The 23,499-nt window shown below is 39.2% G+C and overlaps 1 protein-coding gene across 10 annotated transcripts; it reads left to right on the top strand.

Annotated features, from left to right (window-relative positions):
- Positions 1-1,255: 1,255 nt before the first annotated feature.
- tab1 (TGF-beta activated kinase 1/MAP3K7 binding protein 1) lies at positions 1,256-22,431 on the top strand. 10 transcript variants are annotated; one of them, XR_008387307.1, is made up of 13 exons: positions 1,260-1,530; positions 4,667-4,797; positions 4,990-5,140; positions 6,477-6,563; positions 7,233-7,371; positions 10,051-10,167; positions 10,316-10,427; positions 13,282-13,426; positions 15,015-15,222; positions 18,548-18,701; positions 20,083-20,323; positions 20,443-20,506; positions 20,594-21,187. XR_008387307.1 is itself a non-coding variant. In XM_053638275.1 (12 exons), exons 1-11 carry the CDS (start codon positions 1,498-1,500, stop codon positions 20,291-20,293), a joined length of 1,488 nt encoding a protein of 495 aa, XP_053494250.1. In that variant the 5' UTR covers positions 1,260-1,497; the 3' UTR covers positions 20,294-20,323; positions 21,604-22,431. The 10 variants fall into 10 exon arrangements, 6 of the variants coding, with proteins under 6 accessions (XP_053494253.1, XP_053494252.1, XP_053494250.1 ...); XR_008387308.1 differs by having other exon boundaries at positions 20,430-20,506; XR_008387309.1 differs by lacking the exons at positions 20,083-20,323; positions 20,443-20,506; positions 20,594-21,187 and adding exons at positions 18,939-19,097; positions 19,307-19,610 and having other exon boundaries at positions 1,256-1,530.
- Positions 22,432-23,499: the final 1,068 nt, after the last annotated feature.

Genomic DNA, 23,499 nt, shown 5'->3' with positions numbered 1-23,499 from the left:
AAAAAAAAGAAAACGAGTCTATTGAGTGCTACTGTTTTTTGGTGTAATGGATTTTATGTATGATTAAAACACAATAAAGAAATATATAACCAAAATAACTTATTTAGTTTTTTTTTTTAAACTATAGTCATATTTATGATGAAACACAAACATCTACAGTTGTGAATTATTCATAATGAAAAATGAATTAATATCAGCTTTACAGTATTACTTTTACACTATTATGGTCTTAAATGCTTAATATTTTCTGTGCATATCCTGTAATGTTGATTTCTGTTTAAATCATATCTGTGATTCTGAGCGTGGGTCACTTTCTCTTGTGTTCTCACGTCTCATGTTTATGTGGGCTTCACCTGGGTTCTCCAGTTTCCTCCTACCTCCCAAAAATATTCCAGTAGGTGGATTGGCTATGCTAAACTGCCCTTCCCAGATAGCAGACCAAACTGAATCAACATTGAATCAATGTTAATGCATCAACCTAACTATCCTTGAATCAATGTTGAAATGTTGAAATTTTCATCAGGTTTACACACTGAAATAATGTTATTTCAATGATGAAAACATAATAAAATGATGAAGATGGGCACAAAATCAATATTTGTTCAGCTTAAATTAAATCACTTATTTAACATCGAATAAAAATACAACTGTAGCAGATTATGATAAACTGCATAACAAAGTGACTTACAACAATTCGATTTATTGACATTAAATTGAAGCCCCATCAGTGGGGAAATGAAGCTAACCAAAAAAATCAACATTGATTCACTGTTTGTTTTTTCAACAATGAAAAGCAATGAATTATCAACATTGATTAACACTGAATATTCAACCTCAACCAAAATGATGATTTGATGAAATTTCAACATTAAATCAATGTCACCTTGCTATCTGGGTTAGGTGTGAATGCGTGTGTGTGTGTGTGTGTGTGTGTGTCATGAGTGGGAGTCATTGTTATTAATAGAAGTAGTATTATTAGTGCTAGTAGTTTCTTCTGTGCTGAAAAACAAAACAAAACAATAGAAACCCTCATACAACTTGTAATGGTTTTAATGGTTCTAATGGGAATTGTATTGGTTTGAATGGAAACTGTAATGGTCCCTGTAGGTCTCTTCTGGTAATTTGTTGACTTCTATTGGTGGCATGTTATGTCTAGTGGATACCATTAAGGACCAATAATGGTGATGGTTTTAATGGTTAGCTGATGATATGTAATGGTATGTATCGGGGGGGGGGGGGAATGACAATTTCTGTGATTGTTTCCACTGGCGTTTTTTTTCCCCCAGCAGGGTTTATAAAAAAAAATATCTCTCACTGAACTGCAACTTTATTCTTAACATCTTGTAGATTTCTTTTTAAGCGGTGGCCCTTAAACGCCCCTCATGCTAGTGTACCACCTACAGTGGTGTAGATGTTTGAAACTGAGCCCTGTAGCCGAAGATAACCGAACGTCTCCGAATGGTTACGAAATCCTAAAAGTCCCGTTTCCGCTTCAAGATGGCGGCGTCGCGCAAGCCACTGATGCATAGTGTAAGCCAACAATTACACATTGTCGCTTTTTTTCCCCTCTGTTTGTACCATGCTGTTTATTTACAAATCTAGCTAATTGGTCTTGTTTTACGCTGTCAAAAAAATGAAGTATAACACTTGTTTAGTTAGCCTGCTAGCATTTAAATATCCATATAACACTTGTCTACTTTGCTATACCTAGTTAGTCATATCTAAAGAGGAAGAAAAAATAAATGAATAATTATACCGTGCTAAAGAATTAAGTATATAACTTTTGGAGACTGTTTGCACTTTGCAGTGTCTTTACGAGATTAGAATATACAGTGATGTTACTGGAAACAGGTTAGCATTGCTAACTTTCGTGGGTTCAATCCCAAACGGCACTAATACTACTTACTACACAGCGCATGAAAAATTAGCTTCTGCGCCCTTTCTAGTGCACTACATGTCCCTTATGTGACGATTTGGGATTTAGACACTATACGTTTACTTGGCTAAACTGACCGACATAGAAGTCCTAAAATTATATAAACTGATAAACTAGTGGCCTTCAGCGGTGAGTTAGTAGGATGTTAAAGGTACAGAATGTTCTCAGAACTCATAAATCAGTGAACATGAGCAATATGGAGGTGTTTGAGAAGGTTCTGGATGTTATTACACATGTACTGTATAGCACAAATCTGGTAAATCTGTCAAGTAGAGGTCGAGCGATTAGTGGTTTTAACCGATAATTAAGTTGGGCAGGACTTACCTGCCGATAATCGATTAATCAACCGATTCCCAAATCGATTCTGAATGAAAACATAACACTCAAAGGAAAGCAACTGCATTACAAAACTACACCGTACTGAGTTTACCATGAAAACGTACTGTACTTTTAAAAAATGAAATCAATATATGAATATTAATATATATTAAGTACACCGCCTGGCCAAAGAAAAGTCGCTCACGCTCAAATTTCGTCGCACCATCTTTAGCTCTGATTACAGCGCATGTTCATCGTGGCATTGTTTTTTGCCCGAGATCTTGTTTTGAGGCCGGGAGAGTCGAACCGCTCCATGAAGTCTTCTCCAGCATGTCCCAAACACTTTCGATGGGGTTAAGGTCAGGACTCTGTGGTGGCCAATTCAGGTGTGAAAATGATTTTGGTTTATTTATTGCTGCATAATGTTGCTGAAGCCACCCCTGATCATAACACTTCCTCCACAGGCGTGTACAGTAGGCACTGTGCATGATGGGTGATTCGCTTCATGCGCTTCCCTTCTTAAGCTGATGCGCCCATTGCTTTGGAATAGGGTAAATCCGGACTCATCAGACCACATGACTGTTTTCCATCGCTCCACAGTCCAATCTTTATGCTCCCTTGCACATTGAAGTCGTTTTTATCTGATTAGCTTCACGCTGATTAGGACACACTGCTGTTTAGTCCCAATCCTGTACGTTCTCGTCGCATCTGTGCACGTGGAAATGCTCTTACTTTCACTATTAAACATAGGCTTGAGTTCTACTGTCGATTTTTTTGTTTGTTTGTTTTTTTACAATGTGAATTCACCAAGTGTTTTAAAGAGCTCCGATCACAATCATTCAAGATTTTGAACATTCATTTTTCAGATACGTTTCTTCCTCAAAGTTGACAGTTCACCACTCTCCTTCCAGGTTTTAATAATGTGTTGGACAGTCATTAACCCAATTCCAGGGATTTCAGCAAGCTTAGTGGCACGATCGCCCCGTCTGGCAGCGCGTTCGGAGAGATGAGAGGGCGCGCGCATTCATGAGCTACGTGCACGAGTGCTCAGCGAGCGCATGCTCTTTGGATTTTGACAACTGTGACATTGTTTACTGTGGACACGTGCATCTGTTATGTTTCTGTTCTGTCTCCTTCCTGTTCTGTCATTGGCTGTTGTTCGAGCATGTGACTAGATTGGTGTCAGCCGTCAGCAATTAAAGTTGATTGTTTGCTTATATACCACGCACCTCGCAGTAACCGGTGCAGAGTATTAAGTTAGATATGATAGAGATAGTTAGATGCGTTGTCCATGTTATGTTCCATGTTAGATTATAGTTAGTTTCACATTAGATTAGTTCTTATAGTCCACGCTGGTTTTCCGCTCCCAGTCCATAGTCATAGCTCATGTTTCTTGTTTTGTTTCTTGACCCTGTTTTCCGTGACCGCGACTTTGATTCCTGCTTTGCCCCGTTTATGCCTGTTTGCCGATCGCCTGACTCTTTGCCTGTATTGACTACGTTTTGGATTACAATTTGGATTTATCTGCCTTTGTCTCTTTTAATAAATACGTCTTTTCCGGCACCTGCTTCCGTACTCAACTCCTTTACGTCTCGGGACGTGACACTTGGTTGTTTTCTTTGCTGTATGCAGGCCAATAATTTGCCCCCTTCTGAAACACAGTAACATCTTTTCCACGAGCACGGGATATGTCTTCCGACTTGGTTGTTTAAGAAATGAGAAGCTGAAACATATTAATCACTGCAATAATGATCCAGTCATAAGCTCTTACGTATTTGCTTATTTAAATCCAAACGGCGACCTTTTTTTTTTGGCCAGTCAGTGTATTAATAAATATTAAAGTAAATAAAAGATATACATCCAAACTGAACCAAAAAGTAACACTCCAAATAACAAAAAAAATAGAGACATCCAAAATGACTTCAGATAACACAACAAAATTGGTCAGCGATGGTTTTTATTTCGCCTCTAGAGGCCGCTCTCGTACTGTATAATTTCAGAGGACCCTTCTCAGCCGCTCCGCAATGGACACAACCAGGGAAAAAAAACTATCGTTGTGGATTTTTGCCGATAACCGAGTTCCAGCAATCTGTTATCGGTGCTGATCAATTGGTTGACCTCTACTGTCGAGGCTACTGTCTTCTGTCTACTGTCAGCGTGCACTTATAACAAGAAACGTAAACAGAAATAAAAGCTCCTATTAGGTATTTAAGCCTTATAGTCATCTTAGAATGTGCTTTATACTGGTATTAGTTGTGCTTCATGGACCCAGTGCAGCTCTCTGAAACTCTAAATGCTGCAGATAAGCACTCGTTTATGAAATTGAAACGTCTACTATATGTCTTGGAGGATGAGCAGCTCATTTTGAAATGTATTAACACTGTGTTCTGGACTTCATGCTGTGCGTTTTAGCACCAGAGCTGGACAGATGACCTGCCCCTGTGCCAGCTGTGTGGTGTGGGCACAGCCCCAAACTGTGTGTACAGCCCTGATGGCAAAAGCAACCAAATGCACCCTAACGAGGACGGCCACTTCCGCTTCATGTGAGATATGAAACACAAAACGAGCAGCTTCTGCGATCAGGACAGGAGTTGTCAACCAGCTTGTCTGTTTTCAGATCCAGCAGATATTCCATTGGATTGATCCAAGTCCTCGAAAATTGACCCCTGTTTTATTAATACCTGAACAGCAGGTCTATGAAAGATTAACTCGATCCTATTAATTTTGCCCAACAGTACCGATGGTTGTTTCCTGTATGGGGTGTTTAATGGTTACGACGGCTGCCGAGTGGCCAATTTTGTGTCTCAGTGTCTGACTGCAGAGCTTCTACTCGGCCAGCTCAACTCTAACCACTCTGACGCAGATGTCCGTCGCATCCTCACACAGGTAACCGGCATTTTTAATCACTGCAGAATCAGCCACAGTCGCACAAGGGTTGCTCCAGAAAGTCTGTCAGTAAGCAGGCTTTCGGTAAGTTGGGCATTGGGTTGGATAGTAAGTCAGTCAATCTGTCAGTCAGTCTTTTACTAAGTTGGTTGGATGGTATGTCAGTAAGTCTGTCAGTTGGCCAGGCAGTAAGTCAGTTTTTCAGACAGTAAAGCAGTCAGTCTTTCCGAAAGTCAGTCGGTTGATCAATAAGTTGCTCATTCAGCCAGTATGTCAGTAAGTTGCTCATTTGGTCAGTCAATTCGTCAGCAAGTCAGTCTTTCAATAAGTCAATCTGTCAGTAATTTAGTCAATTAGACAATTAGCAATTCAGTCAGGCAGTCAGTCATTCAGTAGATCAGTCGTTCAGCATGACAGTCAGTCAGTATAGTAATGGATAGTAAGTCATTCAGTCAGTTAGTTGGACAGTAAGTCAGTCAGTCAGTAAGCCAAACAGCAATATAGTTGGGCGGTAAATTGATCCGTAAGTCTCAGTAAGTAAATCAATCGGTCAATAAGTCAGTCAGTCATTCAGTATGATGGACAGTAAGTCAGATAGTTGGTCAGTAAGTCAGTTGTTCATTCATTAAGTCAGTCAGTAACTCGGTCAGTAATTCAGTCAGTAACTCAGTCGATCTTTTTGTATGTTTAATATCTTTTATATGTTTAATAACATAGATCATAACAGTTTTGACTATGTATGCTGCAGTAGAGTACAATTAATAACATTTGAGTAGTTTTTGCTTTAATTAGTCTTTGGAAGATATAGATAATTAGTATCGATTGATATAGATAAGGCTTCTGTACTGGCAGGATGCCTCTTAAAACCTGTACAATGTATACTTAATTAAGATGTCAGTAAACACGATGTGTTGATTGTTGTCGAATTGACTTAGATAAAAGTAAGCACACGCACATGACGCTTTTTCATGTTCATAATTTGCTTTACTGTGACATAGTGGTGACGTTTTGATGCTAATAAGGAACTTTCTGGTGCTTTCACACCTAAACTCGTTTGTATATTTATATCTAACCTACAGTATAGTGCAAACGTTTGCATACCCTTAGAAAATGATGAAGACCAAAATAACACAAAATGGCACTTTATGACCAGCTTCTATGTCCTGAAAAGGACTCTCTTTGGAAGCTTTAAAAATGACTGCTTGCGTCAAACGTGTTTGAATGAGATGTTGTTAAATCAGACATGACTTATCGTTATTCTGTTTAGATGAATGTGTAAGGAATGTCTTTTTCTTTTTTTTTGGTCCTTCCATTTCTCTGTGTCGGTGTCTTCAAGGCTTTTGATGTAGTGGAGAAGAGTTACTTTGAGACCATCGATGACGCACTGGCAGAAAAGGCCAACCTTCAAGCACAACTCCCAGAGGTGAGAACACACTCACATGGCAAAGGGAATAGTTACAGCAGCGTCTTTCAAGGTCCCACACACAAAATGAATTCATGAATAGAAAATTCCTTTTGTTGGTTCTGAACATGAGACCGGCATGTAAAGCGCTACACGCTGTAGTACAGCAGAGGTCACGCCAAGCCAGGTATTGAAATACAAATAAAATTCGACACGATTTTTCATTCAGCGCTGAATAAATGAAAGAGAAACCCTCTGTGTTAATCTAATGAAGGTTCCAAGCTGAATATTTGTGTAGCTTTATATTTCTGAGTGTGTATAATTGTTAAGTAGTTACTCATTTTTCCTCACAAACAGAGTGCACAGTTTTCATGCCACATTTTACACAATGCATAGTTTAAGGGTGGGTTATCCAACATGTATGAGAATACCAGAAGAAATACACAAATGATTACCAAAATACAAGACATTATGAACCTTCCTAAGACCCAGACTGAGCGCTTGTAAATGCTTTGGTACATTCTTGAGGTTTTTTTGTTTTTTAACTTTTTAAAAAAAAATATATTAGCAGTAGATAACGTTAAGGAATGTGAGCACTGTATAATTAGACAGTACCATGTGAAAACATACTCAAACCCAGGGTCTCATGAGCATAAATTAAGTAATGCTGTTCCTCTCTGTGTCCTGCAGGGGGCGATGTTTCACCAGCTGTCTCCTCAGAGTCAAAAAATTGCAGAGAGGCTGAAGAATCTGGAGCAGGAGGTGTCTGGAGGAGCCACAGCTGTAGTCGCTCTCATTCTCAACAACAAGCTGTACATCGCTAATGTGGGTACGTACACACACACACACACACACCAATTCTGTGTGTTTGACACACAGAAAAGCCACTTTGTAGATATCTTTGAATTTTTAGAATATCCAAATAATAAGAACCACTAAAATAAAATAACTAAAATAAATAAATATAAAATATGGCATATTTGTGCAACCTTGGAATGCAATAATAATAATCATGCACAAAAATAGGAATGATAAAAACTATGGTTGAATATAGCCTTTTAGGAATAAGGATTCTAAGTGATCAGTATGGAAAAATGAAAATATTTCAAATATAGCCATGTTTAGAAATTGAGAGGTGATTGATTTGGACATTCGAGGACACTGCACCTGACAAACTACAGTTGATTAAAAAGCAATGAAATATGGATATATATACTTAAGTACAGTACGGATATAAATACCTATCATTTTATGATAATAGTCTGACAGCTAAAATTCACTTTTCTACATCAGATTGTTTGTCACGTCTTAGGATAGCAGTAGGTCATATTGCCCACACCTCAAGGTCACCTTATGTAATATTATCCTGTGGGAAACTTTTCATAAATACCATTTAGCTCTCGATCCGCTTCCCCTCCACGAGTGCTGCTGTCTATTCAGACATTGCTTTGTTTTCCCTCAAGCTATAAACAGAGCACATACACAGACCTTTTGCCTTTTTTTCTCCCTGTGAGCTTGACATTAAAATCCCTCATTTCTCTGTTCTGCATGTGCGTTTGACTTTATGTAAAGGTCAAGCTGTGGTCAAAGTAGTGCATTGCCGTAGGTTAGGTTGTCTTGGTAATTGCTGAGACAGATATGGTAATGCAGTTGAAGTTGATATCACCTCGATATGGAAGAGAACGAATGAAAACATACTTTCTTTCTTTTTTTATACTCGGGGTGAAAGAAAACACGTTGTAGAGGATCATATGAGTGAACACGGCACCTTTGTTGGCAGACCACCCGATATTTAGGTAGGAAAGTATAGGAACAGATAGTTTTACGTAAAGTAAATAACACTTAATATTTGGTTGCATGTGCCTCGCTTGCAGTAACTGCATCGTGCCGGCGACCTACTGACATCACCAATCTGTTGTTTTCTTCTCTTATGATGCTTTCCCAGGCTTTTACTGCAGTGTCTTTCAGTTGTTTGTTTTACTGGGTCAGTCTCCTCTTCAGGGGGTGAAATGCATGCTCAGTTGGGTTAAGGTCTGGTGATTGACTTGGCCAGTCTAAAACCTTCCACTTTTCTTGCCTGATAAAGTCCTGAGTTGAGTTGGCAGCGTGTTTTGGATCATTGTCTTGCTGCATGATGAAGTTCCTCCTGATAAATTTGCAGGCATTTCTTTGTAAAATGGCAGAAAGAATGTTTGTGTAAACTTCTGAATTCATTCTGCTGCTACCATCATGAGTTAGCTCGTCAATAAAGATCAGTGAGTCTGTTCCAGAAGCAGCCATGAAAGCCCAAGCCATGACACTAAATCCACCGTGCGTGACCAATGAGCTCGCATGTTTTAGATCATAGCAGCATCAGAGCAGATCCTTAATTTCTCCACACTTTGGCCTTTCTCTCACTTTGTTAGAGGTCAGTCTTGGTTCCAGAACTTTTGTGGCTCATCTGTATATTTCTTTGTGAATTCCAATCTGGCTTTCCGATTCTTACTGCTGATGAGTGGTTTCATCTTATGGTATGGCCTCTATATTTTTGCTCTCAAAGGCTTCTTTGAACGGTGGATTGTGATACCTTCACCCCTGACCTGTGGAGGTTATTAGTGATGTCACTGACTGTTGTTTTTGGGTTTTTCTTCACAGCTCTCATTGTTTCTGTCATCAGCTGTTGTTGTTTTGGCCGACCTGTTCGTTGTCTTGATATTAGTACACCAGTGTTTTTATTTATTTAATTTTTTTCAGAACATTCCAAATTGTTGTATTGGTTATGCCCATACAACAAATCTCAGCTTCAAAATGGCTTACCTTTTTTCCCATAGACAACACTCTGGTGTTCATGTTGGTTGATCTTTTTTAACAACAAATGCAGTCTTCACAGGCAAAACCCAGCGCTTAAACCAAGAGTAGACATTCAGAGCTTGTTAATGGTTTAAATGATCAATCTAACACGGCACATCTGCACAACAAGAAACATTCACAGGGCAGCTATGGTTCAGGTGGTAGAGCGGGTTGTTCACTAATCGTAGGGTTGGCGGTTCGATTCCCGGCCCACGTAACTCTACATGCCGAAGTGTCTTTGGGCAAGACGCTGAACCCCAAGTTGCTCCCGATGGCAAGTTAGCGCCTTGCATGGCAGCTCTGCTACCGTTGGTGTGTAAGTGTGTGTGAATGGGTGAATGAGACACGGTGTAAAGCGCTTTGGATAAAAGCGCTATATAAGTGCAGACCATTTACCATTTTACAGTCACACGTTCCGATTTTTTAAGCAGCTACATGACAAGCTGCTATAACGTAATTGATAATTGAGGTGGTATAAGAGAAACAAAAACATTTCAGGGCGTGCAGTTATTGGAAAATAGTCAAGGGCATCACACCACCCCATGCTTGTTATAGCCATGATTATTTTCCTAAAACAGCTCTCCGCTTCATGTTTGGATTTTTACATTCTTTTGCTTATTTTGCAGCGAAATCAGTCTGAGTAACATATTGGTGTGTGTGTGTTTGTGGTACTGCTCAGGCACCAATCGAGCTCTGCTGTGCAAGTACACCAGTGACCGTCAGAATCAGGTGATTCAGATTGGACGAGCCCACACAACCGATAACGAAGATGAGCTGGGCAGACTGGCTCAGCTAGGTGAGCACACACACACACACTCACACACACACACTGGTGTGTGGGCTGTCTTCTGTTACTCTGAATGTGTCATTCTCTCTTAGATGAATCTCTCTCTCTCTCTCTCTCTCTCTCTCTCTCTCTCTCTCTCTCTCTCTTTTTCTTTCAGGTCTGGACCCAAATAGGCTCAGACAGACGGGGATAATCGCAGGCCAGAGCAGTCTGAGGCGGATAGGAGACTACAAGGTGAAATTCAACTACACAGACATCGATGTCCTGAGGTGGGTTCAAAGGAAATAAATATACCATAATTATTTATACTTTGACACACCCTCCTAAATTATGCTTGCTTAAAGCTAAAATATACATCATGTTCATTTCATTACAATCCCAGGCATTTTATTTTACATAATGTTTATTATAGCTAGAATGTAGAGAATGATTCATTTATGTTTCTGAGTGATTGTATTTCCTGTATGTTTGATCTACTGCAGATTGGGGATTTCTGCTGGTCATGACAACTGTTTTTGTTTACAAATGTGAAAATGATGAAATCGGATTATGTTTTGGTTTGTTAGGGCTGCAACTAACAATTATTTTTGATAATCGATTAATCTGACTATTATTTCTTCAATTAATCGATTAGTTGGATTAAAAGTCCCATTTTTATTTTCTGTATTTTTTAGAAAAACCCCATGTTATGTCACATTCTGCCCGATGTTGTCCTTCAAACTTTGTGTAAATTGAAGGCTATGAAAAGGTATTAAATGTATCTATATGGATTATGCTATACATTGTTCAAAGGATTTTTTTTTAAATATTAACATTATATTTTGAAAACAAAAAAAACAACTGATTATCCACAAACTTTAAACAGAAGTTAAATCACTTTATTAAAAATGTAAAAAAAGAAAAACAAAAGCAGAAACTAAGTGTTAACTGGTAAGAGGCTGAATGTTCTGCAGTAACACACACATTCACTCATTTCAGCACAGTAACATATTACTTTATTCTGTAAATGTATGACACTTCTTATATTTATATACAATTACATGTTCTAACCCCATTACAGTTTCTGCTCTCATAAAAACACTATTACTTTTGTTTCTAAATATAGCATCAAACAACATATTTGATCAAAATGAATATTTTAGTCAGAGTTATTGCGTTTCCTTTCTCTGTTTGATTGACGCGTATGCGTGGACTTGCGCTCATTCAGTGAAGTTTAACGGCGACTCGCTCGCTATCAGGACGAGACTTTATGTAAAATGGAAATACTGGCGTGAATTTCGAACATTTACAGATAAGGATATAAAGGTAAACATGTCATTTCTGTGCTGAAGAAAACATGTCTGGAACACACTAAACAGCACACGCTTCTGTCGCAGCGTCTGACACGACAAGTCGCGTTAATACACTTACGAGTTAGTTTGAAGCGCTTAATATAAAACACTCTCGTGTTTTGGACGACGTGGATCATGTACTTTCCCTCAGCAGCAGCTCACTCTGACCTCCGCTGTTTCTCAGATGTGTTTCATTCATAGAAATGCGTTTTTCAGTGTAGTGACGTCACTAATGGGGGGATATCCACAGTGATGTCACAGACCCAACTAATCCATAATGACGTTCATTGTCGATTTTTTAATTTATCAATTATTATTGATTTTTTCGATTAGTTGTTGCAGCCTAGTTTTTTGTATCATAAAAATAAGCAGCTAACCATATTAGGCTAGATGTTTTGATGTTTCAGTGTTTTAAGAACTATCCCTAGTACTTGAACCTCAGAATCTGTTTGTTTTTTCTTTTTCACACTGTCAATCTTAGTGTGTAAATGTTCTCACAGGCCAAATTCACACCAGGTTTCCAAAAGTTTCACCAACACTGATTTTCATCTGTATATGTTGATAAATGCCAATCAGCTCGTTCAGGACACAGCAGAAGTATCACTTAGCGATGCCCACAAAACGCCATAAACGTCAAACCCCACAGAGCTAAATCTCCCAGTAATGCAGCTAAGCCACTGCAGAGCATCGGCAGCCTTAGACTGAGGCTGCGTTTGAAATGGCGTACTGTGAGAGTACCTACTGCGTTCAATTCAGTACCTCCTGCTCGGCCATCGATATGTACTGAACAGCATAATCGTGTAGCATGAACACAATCTGGACGTACCACATCAGCCATGTTGGCACTGTAACGTGACCTAGAACTTAAAAAGATCCGACGCACTGCCTTCTGCCATTTTTGATTCAGACAGCTCTTCCGCACCAGGCCCGTTGCATTATGGGATAGCGCAGTGTCCACTGCTTCCATACCGCAGAATCTCGGTGGAAGCAGTAGGTCAGGGTTTTTCTCACCAACTGTTTTATGAGTATTGAGAATTCGGACGTACTACTCCTTTTGCGTACTGCTTTTCGCCTACTCTACAGTAGGGTAGTAGGGATATTCGGGTGCAGCCTTAACTCTTCCTCTTATTTTATTCCACCTCTTTTCTAACTGAATAGCTATTTTTCTCAATTTGCTTACTTTTCAAATCATTAATTAATGAGTTCTCATTAATTCCATTCGTATCAGTTGGAATAAGTAAGCCATTTAAACTTGACAATATAATCCATATATAATAAAAAAAAGTTTTTCAGAGCTAAATGTATTTTCATGAATGCCACATTCCTTGCATAACTGCTCCTGCGAATGATTTATGAATACACTTGTTCATATCCAGGTTGAAAAATGAGTCTCAGTGAGTTTTGATGCAGCGTGCACCTGTTCATCTCTCTGATTGTGCTTGTCTGTCTGTCTGTCTGTCTCTCTCTCTCTCTCTCTCTCTCTCTCTCTCTCGACCCCCCCCCCCCCCCCCCCTCCATGGTCTGCTCTGGCATTAACCTGCTCAGACAAACCTCCGTTTCTTGCCTTCTGGAAGCCACAGCCATGCAGAGGATGTTGCTGCTTTTAATTCAGATCTTTCTCTCTCTCTCTCACACACACATACACTTTGTACAGAGTACACATTTCAGCAGGTTTCCCAAAAGTTCACACGAACCAATGAATGTCTGCTGAAGTGTTGCTTTGTGTAATGTGAGAGATTACATAACCTGATGGTTAAATCATGGTTTGTGTATTTAACTTGTCCGTTCTTAGTGCGGCCAAGAGTAAGCCAATCATCGCAGAGCCCGAGATTCACGGCGGCCAGTCATTGGATGGAGTCACAGGCTTCCTGTTGCTGATGTCAGAGGGGCTCATTAAGGCCCTCGAGGCAGCCCATGGACCTGAGCAGGCCAATCAGGTGTGTTCTTATTTGCATAAGTAATTACATTCCTCTGCAAGTAATATTCTTAGACCTTAGTAATATAAAGACGAAAATATTTTTTTAAAAGGCAGAGGTTATTTGTTTCTGATCAGATGTATCCATCCACTGTTTTTTGATCACTGCTCTAAATTAGTGCTTCACACTACATAACTATACTGAAATGTAACCATGACAACAAACATTGAATAATGTTCTATACTTACACTGGGCCATTAAGCTACAGGGCATGGAAAAGTTCTAATTAAAGCAATAAGAACGGCAAGATAACACCTTTCATAACATGTCAACAATAATTTAATGGTAGAGTTTGATATACTGCCAATCAAATGCAGTTTATAATAAAGCTTCTGATTTATTATAGTTTAATCACCATTGTATGCCAGTGGGATATGCCAATGCATATATATTCTGTACAGAGAGTCTAGTCTGTATTTGAGCTGGTATTGGTCTGAAACGTTGCATAGGACTTGACTGCAGGAAGCGAAAAATTGGTTTGTTTGGTTCTTTATCCATTACCATATTTGTAACCAATAATTGAAAGCGTTTAATGAGGTTTTCACAATTCCAGACCAAACAACAAACAGAACAAAAGTATCAATTTCACTCTTATTCGGACGCAGCAAACGGACTTGGTGGAAAGTATGGAAGCCCGTTTCCGCATGTGTTTGTAGCACAACATGGATTGGTCTTTCAACTGATAATAACAATCTCTATGTGGTCTTTCCTATTGAAGCCTGTTTCTGCCACTAAGAAAAAAAATTAAAAAGGTAATTACGACTTTATAGCTCGCAATTCTGACCTTTTCCTCGCAATTTTGAGTTCGCATCTTACAATTCTGACTTTTACTTCTCAAAATTTCAAGTTTAAATCTCATAATTTCTGTATTTATTTCTCTCAATCATTAGTTTATATTTCACAATTCTGACTTTTTTAACATCAGGTAACGCGCATATGTTTTTTCTAGTCTTGGCTAGCTGATGAGTGTTATAATTATATAGCCTATTTACAGGTGCATCCTGTGTAATTCACTAAATGTCTAAATTGCGAGGAAAAAAGTCAGAATTGTGAGCTGTAAACTCGTAATTGCGAGAAATAACGTCAAAATCGTGTGATATGAACTCGTAATTATGAGAAAAAATGTCAGAATTGTGAGACATTAACTCAAAATTGTGAGCAATAAAGTTAGAATTGTGAGAAGTTAACTCGTAATTGTGAGGAAAAAAAAGTCAGAATTGTGAGATATAGTGTCGCAATTCTGAGATATAAAGTCAGAATTACCTTTAAAAAAAATTTCTCAGTGGAGGAAACAGGGTAGAGTTGTAGACCGTTAACCGTGTCCATGCATTCCTTGTTAAAATCGGATAAAAGCGCATTCAATGGAAAAACTAAAATAACCATGATTAGTAAGAGCGAGTCACATGGACTGGACTTGTGTGTAATATAATAGCTATTGGCTTAAAGTTTCAGTAGAACTAATTGTGATTTATGAAAGCCCCTCAGATGAGCTGGGAAGTAGTCGCTGACTATTCCCATGGACTCCATGTCCCATAATTCCTTCTTTCAGGAGATGGTTGCCATGGTGTCGGCGGAGTTGGCCCAACAGGGCAACGTGGAGGTGGTGGCCCAGTCGGTGGTGGAGCGCGTGAAGCGGCTGCATCATGACGCCTACGCCAGACAGAGAGCGGTGCAGTGTTCACGCCACGAGGACATGACCCTGCTCATTCGCACCATTAATTACCCTCTATCAGACGGCTCACTTACTCCAACACAAGGTAAACATGACTCGCTCTTTGCCCCTTTCTCCCTGGGTGTGTGTGTGTGTACATGCGTGCGTGTCTGGTCTCTCTGTGTCTTATATAACTGTGTATTCTGAGGTCCGTTTCTATCCAAATGTCGTTGTGTTTTTTGGTATGTAAAAGGATTTACAAGCTACGTTTTAGTCAGTCGTTGTTATGTCCTGGTTAACAAGATGGCGTCATCAAAAGAGCACTAGCCAAAGGACCCTGACACAACAAGCCAGCTGTCGTGTTCCGTGTTTTGTGTGGTATGTCACTGGCAGCAGCCTGAGAGCACATTCAGTCATCAGGCCAGTGGGAGATAAATTCCTGTGGTTGGCTGTTCAGATGAGCAAACAAAACATGCACAAAGTATCTTCAGATCAACACTTCTCAGATTTCAGTGGTGTAAAAATGGCAGGTAAATCGGCTACGTCTCAAACCACATGCCGCGTCCGCTAGAATGTCCGGCACCCTTCGTGAACATGAGCGAACAGTAATGTAAACATATTGTTTGGCAGAACGCCTGGTTAAAAGTCCAGGACGCCTGAAGCCTGAACCTCCCGGCAAAGCCGGCCATGGATGCAGTTCCTTTCAAGAATACCTGTTTTTGTATTTGTATTTATTTAAAATATTATAATTTTACCATATATATCATTTTACCATATATATTTCAAAATGTATTTTGAAATGTAGTTCTAATGAGAAGAACTTTGTTAGACCAAAGACTAAAGTGGTTAGCATGTTTACCTCGTACCTCTGGGGTTGGGGGTTCGATTCCCACCTCCGCCCCACGTGCACGGCGTTTGCATGTTCTCCCCGTGCTTCAGGGGTTTTCCTCTGTGTACTCTGGTTTCCTCCCCCAGTCCAAAGACATGCATTGTAGGCTGATTGGCATCTGTAAATTGTCTGTGGTGTGTGAATGTGTATGCGATTGTGCCCTGCGATGGGTTGGCATCCCATCCAGGGTGTCCCCCGCCTTGTGCCCCGAGTCCCCGGGATAGGCTCCAAGCTCACCGTGACCCTACGAAGGATAAGCAGTACACAGGATGGATGGATGGATAGTAATGAGAACTTATGCTCATTTTTATGAAGGGTGCCAATAATTATTGAGAACATTATATAAAATACTACACCATTATATGTACTGGTACTGGTAATACCACAGATATCGTTTTAACTATTTGGTACATGTCTTCTGGGGCTGTGTTACTGGCACACACACTAGCTTTATCATTTACTGGAAAAATCTGTTTCATTTTGCACAAATTGCATTGCATTTCATTTTGCACAAAGACAGCTGGATCTGTTTGCTCCCCTCTGTGTCTTGTCTGTTTCACAATTTCATTGTTTGCCCCGCTTCGTGTGTCGCCACCTGCACTGCTTTCTGCATCCCTCTGTCTGTCTTTTTGCTTTTTTATTTTTTAGTCTTCATAATCAAAGAGTAGGCCCATCATTTAGAGCAGTGGATTAATAAGGGCAGCGTTAGCTCAGCAATTAAAGTTCTGCACCAGTGACCGGAAGGTTTAGGTCAAATCCCTGACGTGTTGGCATATCTTTTTATTAAAAAATAATAATAATTTTTAATTAATAATAATAATTTTATAAAAAATAATCCATGTAGAATATTTATTCAGTTATTTCTGTATATTTTGTAAAGCCCAAGGAACTAATGAAAAAAATAAATAAATAAATGTTAGTAACTTCTAGTAAACTATCTGACATTGTTCCCATTTTGTAGACACGAGTATGATTTTAGTATCTCTGTCTCAGAGATCATACTCATCGTGATGGTTTCATCATAACATTGTTGTAATCCTCTCTACCATTACAGGAATGAAACAATAATACATTATTTGTGAACCCAAACGAACCCTCCAGTGTGCTGCCCTGTCACCTGAAAAAAGTGTTAGCTACGGTAATACAGACCTATCAACCCTTACGTATTTTGCATAGGAAATCCACATTTTGACGCCAGAGTACACCCCCGTCAGTAATTACAGAAGATGAGCCAATCTGCATAAGAATCTGGAATGATAGACAGTTGCATAGGCAGGGTCAGTCCTGCCATTGGTAGAAACCTGAGTGTATGTATATACAAGGTTTTATAGTAACCCCAAGGTACTTACTTTGTCATCCTGAAATAATTTGCTTTTCAGATGTAACAGGTTTAAGCTATACTTGCTTAAACTTAACTTAACCCTTTGTCAAATGAATAAATAAAAAGGCAATTCAATTTGTATAACAGAAAGCATTTTAACCTTGGCTATGTTCGAGACAGATCTTCCGGACAAGAAAGGACCATTATTATAAGTACACTTTAAAAGGAACCTGTATACCTGTTCATCCATGCAGTTAACCAGTCACGTGGCAGCGTCACAGCACATGTACAAGTCACGCAGATACAGGCCAGTTAATGTTCACGTCAAACATCAGAACGCAGAAGACTGTTAAAGATTGGAAGACAGGCCAGGTGAGGTGATATTTAGATGATATCTTCAGCTGCCCGATGCATTCTGGAACCCGACGTGGTCTTCTGCTGTTGTAGCCAATTTGCCTCAAAGCATTCGGAGACGCTTTTGCTCGCCACATTTGCAAAGAGCAGTTATTTGAGTTACCATAGCCTTCGTGTCAGCTGAAACCATTCTGACTATTCTCCTCTGTAAGGAATTTCCACCCAGAGAACTGAACACTCCCTGATATTTAATTTTTTTCCCCTTTCTGCACTGTTATGTACTCTAGAATACCACGGTCAAAGTCACTGACATTCAGTCACTGGCTGATTGAATAATTGCATGCATGAGCACGAATGCGTCCCTAATAAACTGGCCGGTGAATGTTGTGTTTTCACTCATGCGTTGGAGTTTTGTGTGTTCAGTTTCTAAGTCTAGTTATATGAGACTATAGAGTGTAAAAATCAATACCGAGAGAATGACAGTGGGATCTTTGAGAGTGAATTGTTGCAGCACCTTCATATATCATAGCCATCTTTATTTAACACCCTCTGCCTTCTCCTTCTCCTTCCCCCGATCTCTCTCTCAATCTCTCTCTCACTTATCTGCCATCTATTTCATTTCTCCTATATTACCCCAACCTCTTTCTCCTTGCCCTCTTTCCAACTGTCTTCTTTAATGGCTTTTCTCTCCTCTCTTCACCTCATTCTCTCTTCCTTCCTCTCTGACCTGTCTTTTTTTGTTTTTATTTCTCCCTCATTGCATCAAGCACTTGTCCCCCCCCCTTCTTTTATAATACAATCTACTTCTACTGTCTACTATCTTTCTTTAACAACCTGCTCTTTGGCATTTTCTCTCTCTCCCCTCAGGTGGGCGTATCTACCCGGTGTCTGTGCCCTATTCGAACAACCAGAGCACCAGTAAGACGAGCGTGACCCTGTCTTTGGTCATGCCAGCCCAGGGAACACTCACCAATGGGACCAACACGGCTTCCACACTGGAAGGAGGCACCCCCACGCCTGGGTATGGTTCAGTCCATTTCATTCCCCTCGGAGATCCATGTTCAGTCCACTTTTCCATTAAAGTGTCTATTAATATTTTATGCAGAGGTCCTTGTAGCAATGCGCGTTAGCTGTTTGTTTTCCCCCAGTTTTCTGTGTGTAGATTTGTTTGAAGAGCGCACCTGTACCATTCTCCAGAGGCCGATTGCAGCACGGAGCATTGAATAGCAATTCACTTCATTTCTTTATTTTATTGTAGCTATGACATGTGCAGTGCCCCTTTGAGGAAGGTCGTGGTTGCACAGTTGTCATTGCATTGGTAGAGAGATACCCCAAACAGATGACCCTATTTACACCCATTAAATGGCGTTTTTCCACCGCACAGTACGGCTCGAGTCGATACTAAACATGACTAAACGTGAGCCACGCACTGAGGGAGTAGGGAATTCTCCTTAACGAGTGGTTCTGTATTGTGCCTGAATAAATATGTCATTTAAAACATACTTTGCGTATGGTAATATACTATCAATTGAAAATGATGTATCATTTATCTCATTACAGATAAAATTACAACAAAGGTTTCTGTCTTAGATTTTTACATTTCACTTGTTACTGATTTCCATACAGACGTTTATCGAAGTCACTCCTGTCACGACTGAATCTAACTTCGTCATATCGAGCGCCACGTAGGGTCTAGAACGCCGTTATTTTACATCCTTAATAGGGTCCGTGTTCAGTGAGCAGGAAAGGCATTTGGAATACGGCCTGACCGTGTATCTGTACAGGGCTTCAATAATACAGCATTATTCCTGCATGAAGGCGAGTGGAAAACGGCTCCCACGTTGAGGCAGCACTAAACTGCAGTGGAAAAGCAAGCTCAGAAAAGTAAAGCGAGTCGAGCTGTACCGTGTGGTGAAAGAGTGGCTTAAGTGTAAGAGAAACACATGGCTCATATGTTCTGCATAATAATCACTCCCCTTGTTTAGACGTGTAATATTAAAATGAAACAGAAAGGTTTTTAGATTGAATCAGCCTGTTCCTGCAGCGTTGGTGCATGTATGTCGGCAATGGGAGGGCAGAGCTTAAGTTACAGTTAATCAACCCACTTCAAAAATGGGCATTTGTCGTCACTGTTAGACTTTAAAAAAAATTTCCACGTAAATGGACTGCTTAACATGAATTCCTGCTTTATTAAATCAGATTTGATTTCTGAGGTATAAACTATTACAAATCATAAAACTTTCTCCTCAATTTGATTAATACAGTTCAAGGACGATTAAACGTTTGCACATAGACAGCCTGTAGCTTAATAGGTCCTTTGAGCCCATTAACTCCTTTAGTAGACGTACACATTGTATAACCCATCATAAGAACTTAATGTGTCTCTGCGCCTGTGCGTGCAGGCAAAGTCCCACGGCTACGCTTCAGTCCAACACACACACGCAGAGTTCCAGCTCTAGCTCGGGCGACGGGAGCCTCTTCAGACAGCGTGCGAGCCAGGCGGCACAGCCAGACGAGACGGGCCGCGTTCCGCCCTACGTCGACTTCACCCAGTTCTATCAGATGTGGGGCACGGAGCACAGCGAGGGAGCAAGAGGTCCAGGACCTCAGTGAGGGCTCGACAGAGGACAGATCGAGAATGAGGTAGCTTCCAGCAGTACTGACAATGGATTGTAATGGCATGCAGTTACACCACTTGCCAATTTGCTGCCTTCTGTATGGACTTTATTAAGGCCAAAGTGTTTAATAGCCTCATTCTCCAGATAATAGCCTGGATTCGCAGTGTCTGCCTTTTCCGTTTGGTGCAGGAGCATTGTTCAATTACAGGTCAGTTTCCATTGGGCGACGAAATGCGAAATTTAATATTATTATTATTGTTATTAATGCTCTGATATGTCTCTTTTTATATTATAGTTTACCCCTGCTGATCAGAGCTAATCAGTTCAAATTTCATAAAATATCATCATGATACTGTTGAAGTTATAGAGGGTATTATAGATCAACGTATCATGACTACCAGGGAAACAACACAGCATTATACAATTCAGTGACAGGGTGAGTCATAAACCGTACAAACTAGTTGGCAACAATATCACACCACGATTCTTAGTTCTTACTCTCACAGTGTAAGTGAAAGAAATATGGCTGTTTTACAATAAAAATCTGATTTTATTAAAAGTAAAAGTAAGCTGTTGGTAACATCAAAAATTGGATTCAGCATCCAAACATATGGAACATAAAATTCTGGTACTGGGGGTGACAGTGGAATTACTCCACGTCATACTATATACACAAAACATTGAGAAAGTGTAGCTTAACCTATTTCATTGTGATAGCAATACTAAATTGTTGCATCACCCAGCTCAAAACTGTGACACATGGACACTGCTCTTTGAGCTGCTTTGTTTTACGGTGTGTGGGTTAAAGTCGTAGTCCAGATGCTGGAAATCTGCATGCTAATATCGCACACCGGGTTGCGTTCTTTCACCGACTCCTAGTAGCTGACGATCCAAAAAGCTTTATATAATATATATATATATATATATATATATATATATATATATATATATATATATATATATATATATATATAAAATAAAGCATGCGGTTAGGTCTCAACACTCCTCTATCTCTGCAGATATCAAGGGACCCATTTTCCAGCATTTGGATCAGCCGACATGCTATTACCAGTCTGAAGAGACTGATATTACGCAAAATCAATTTGTCATCGAGTAATTAGGATGATATTGTCGTTTTGTGAAAGGCTAAACGTCAGTGAGGTACTCAAGGGCATTTCCAAATGTGTCATTACTGAACATGTTTATTACAATACATTTTTTTTTTTTTTTTTTAATAACAAACGTTATGTCTGATACGCCATGTTAATCTCTCCATCCCTCTTTTCACCCCTTCCTTCGTTAAAGTCAGGTATGCAGGACAGCATGAAAGAGTGGTCGTCGGAGAGGTTTTTACTGTACACTTTTTCCATAGGGGAATGGGATATGTTTGTTTCGCCAGCTTTATGTGTTTATATCATGTTTTGGTTGTACTTTATTGCACAGTGTTGCAAATACTTTGTATTTAATAGGTTAGTACATGGTGATACAAGATTGAACTGCATAGTAACTTATATTAAAAAAATAAATAATAAATACTTGGTTTGTTCAGCAGTACTTATCATTCTTACAAGTAATAATTTGAGTGCAATGTGTCCAATGTGGGGAAAAATACTAAACCGTATTGAACGCTACAGTATATGAAAGGTCTTTTTCCATTCTTCAGCTGTCCCGTTGCAGTGAGCCTGCCACTGAGAAAAATTTGATGTCACTGGATCAAATTTTCCCCCGTTCTGATGTTTGATGTGAACATTAACTGTAGCTCTTGATTTATACAAGTGGCTGATGATTGTAGTCTGTATTTTATACAGTACATTCATCTTAAAATGTATGCATTAGGCATTGTATGTAAGTTCAGCAAAATCTATTCAGCTCTGATATTGTATTGTGGCTTAAAGTACTGCTGTACAAACGTGAGTGTAGTTTAAAAAAAAAACAACCTTACTTTCAAAGTTCACTTTAAAAGGATGCATATTATATACCATTAATTATATTTAATTACCACAAACTCACCTATTAAATACAAGGGATGTAGCATAGTGTTCAATAAAGTTCTACTGTTGGTTTTATGTATTTGTGTGTCATGCCTGTATAATTGAGTTTCTAATGCCTTGCTGAAATAAACTTTAAAAGTGGTGATGCAGTGAATTTTCTTTTAACATGGATGGGAAGAATCGTCACTGAATACTTGTTTTAATTACAATTAGAGCATTTCTGATGCAATGTAAAGCTCAGCATTTATTGAGCTGTGTCTTTTCGTTACATTTACTGTGACTTGTTGAGTCTGACTTCCATATGCTTCTGTATAGAGTTGGGTATTTCCCTGTGTATTCTGAGAGAGGACGTGTACTTGGTAATAATAACGGCAAATTTTTATTTATAAATGTTTTCCAGAGTGAGCATTCCTTACACATATTAGTGGCTGAGATGTTGTAATTAGTTTAAAAATATATATATTTTATAACGAATGCATTTTTGATTTAGGGAAATCGATTGCTTGACTCATTTAAGTTCTCCTTGTAACACTTGAGTCGTAAATACACAGCGTTTAGGCTAAATTAACACTTGACACATTGAGCAAGCAATCAGGTTGCTTTAAAGTATTTTTTGTGTGACAGTGCCATAACCATGGAAACTTGACTGGCTTAGCTAAATGGGTATGGTGCTAGCAGCTAGCTGATGCTTAATTTAGCTGAATGATTCTCTAAATCTAAAAAAAAATAAGAGGAAATTCCACCAGAAATAATAGATTTCTAACTAAATGTTATTTTGTCATTGCAATATAGCTGGGGTTTTCAAGCTGTGTGTTGGCATAGTCATTTTAAAAAAAGTTTGTTCCTGTGATGACATCACAACTCACCACAATCCCACTCGAGTCATTACATTTCGTTAGGGTTCATTTATTTATCAACTTTGTTTGACCTGTAGATTGATGTAAATGGGTTTAAACCAAATCTCAATAATGCAAAAAAAAATTTTTTTTTTTAAATCGGCCTATAAACAACAGAGTCTTATGTGTTGTGTCAGTGGAAATTTAGTCTGAATATTATTGCACATATTTTTTAATGATGAGTCTAATATTTGAATACGTCATGAAATAAATCGGTGCTCAGGGGGTCTATGGGTTTTATTTATTTATTTATTTTTACAGCTAAAGTGGTCCTTGGCTGCAAAATGTTTGAGAAACATTTTGAACTTTTTGAA

This window comes from Ictalurus furcatus, chromosome 12, assembly GCF_023375685.1.
Source record: "Ictalurus furcatus strain D&B chromosome 12, Billie_1.0, whole genome shotgun sequence".
Lineage (NCBI taxonomy): Eukaryota > Metazoa > Chordata > Actinopteri > Siluriformes > Ictaluridae > Ictalurus > Ictalurus furcatus.
This window is presented reverse-complemented; position numbering and strand designations above follow the sequence as displayed.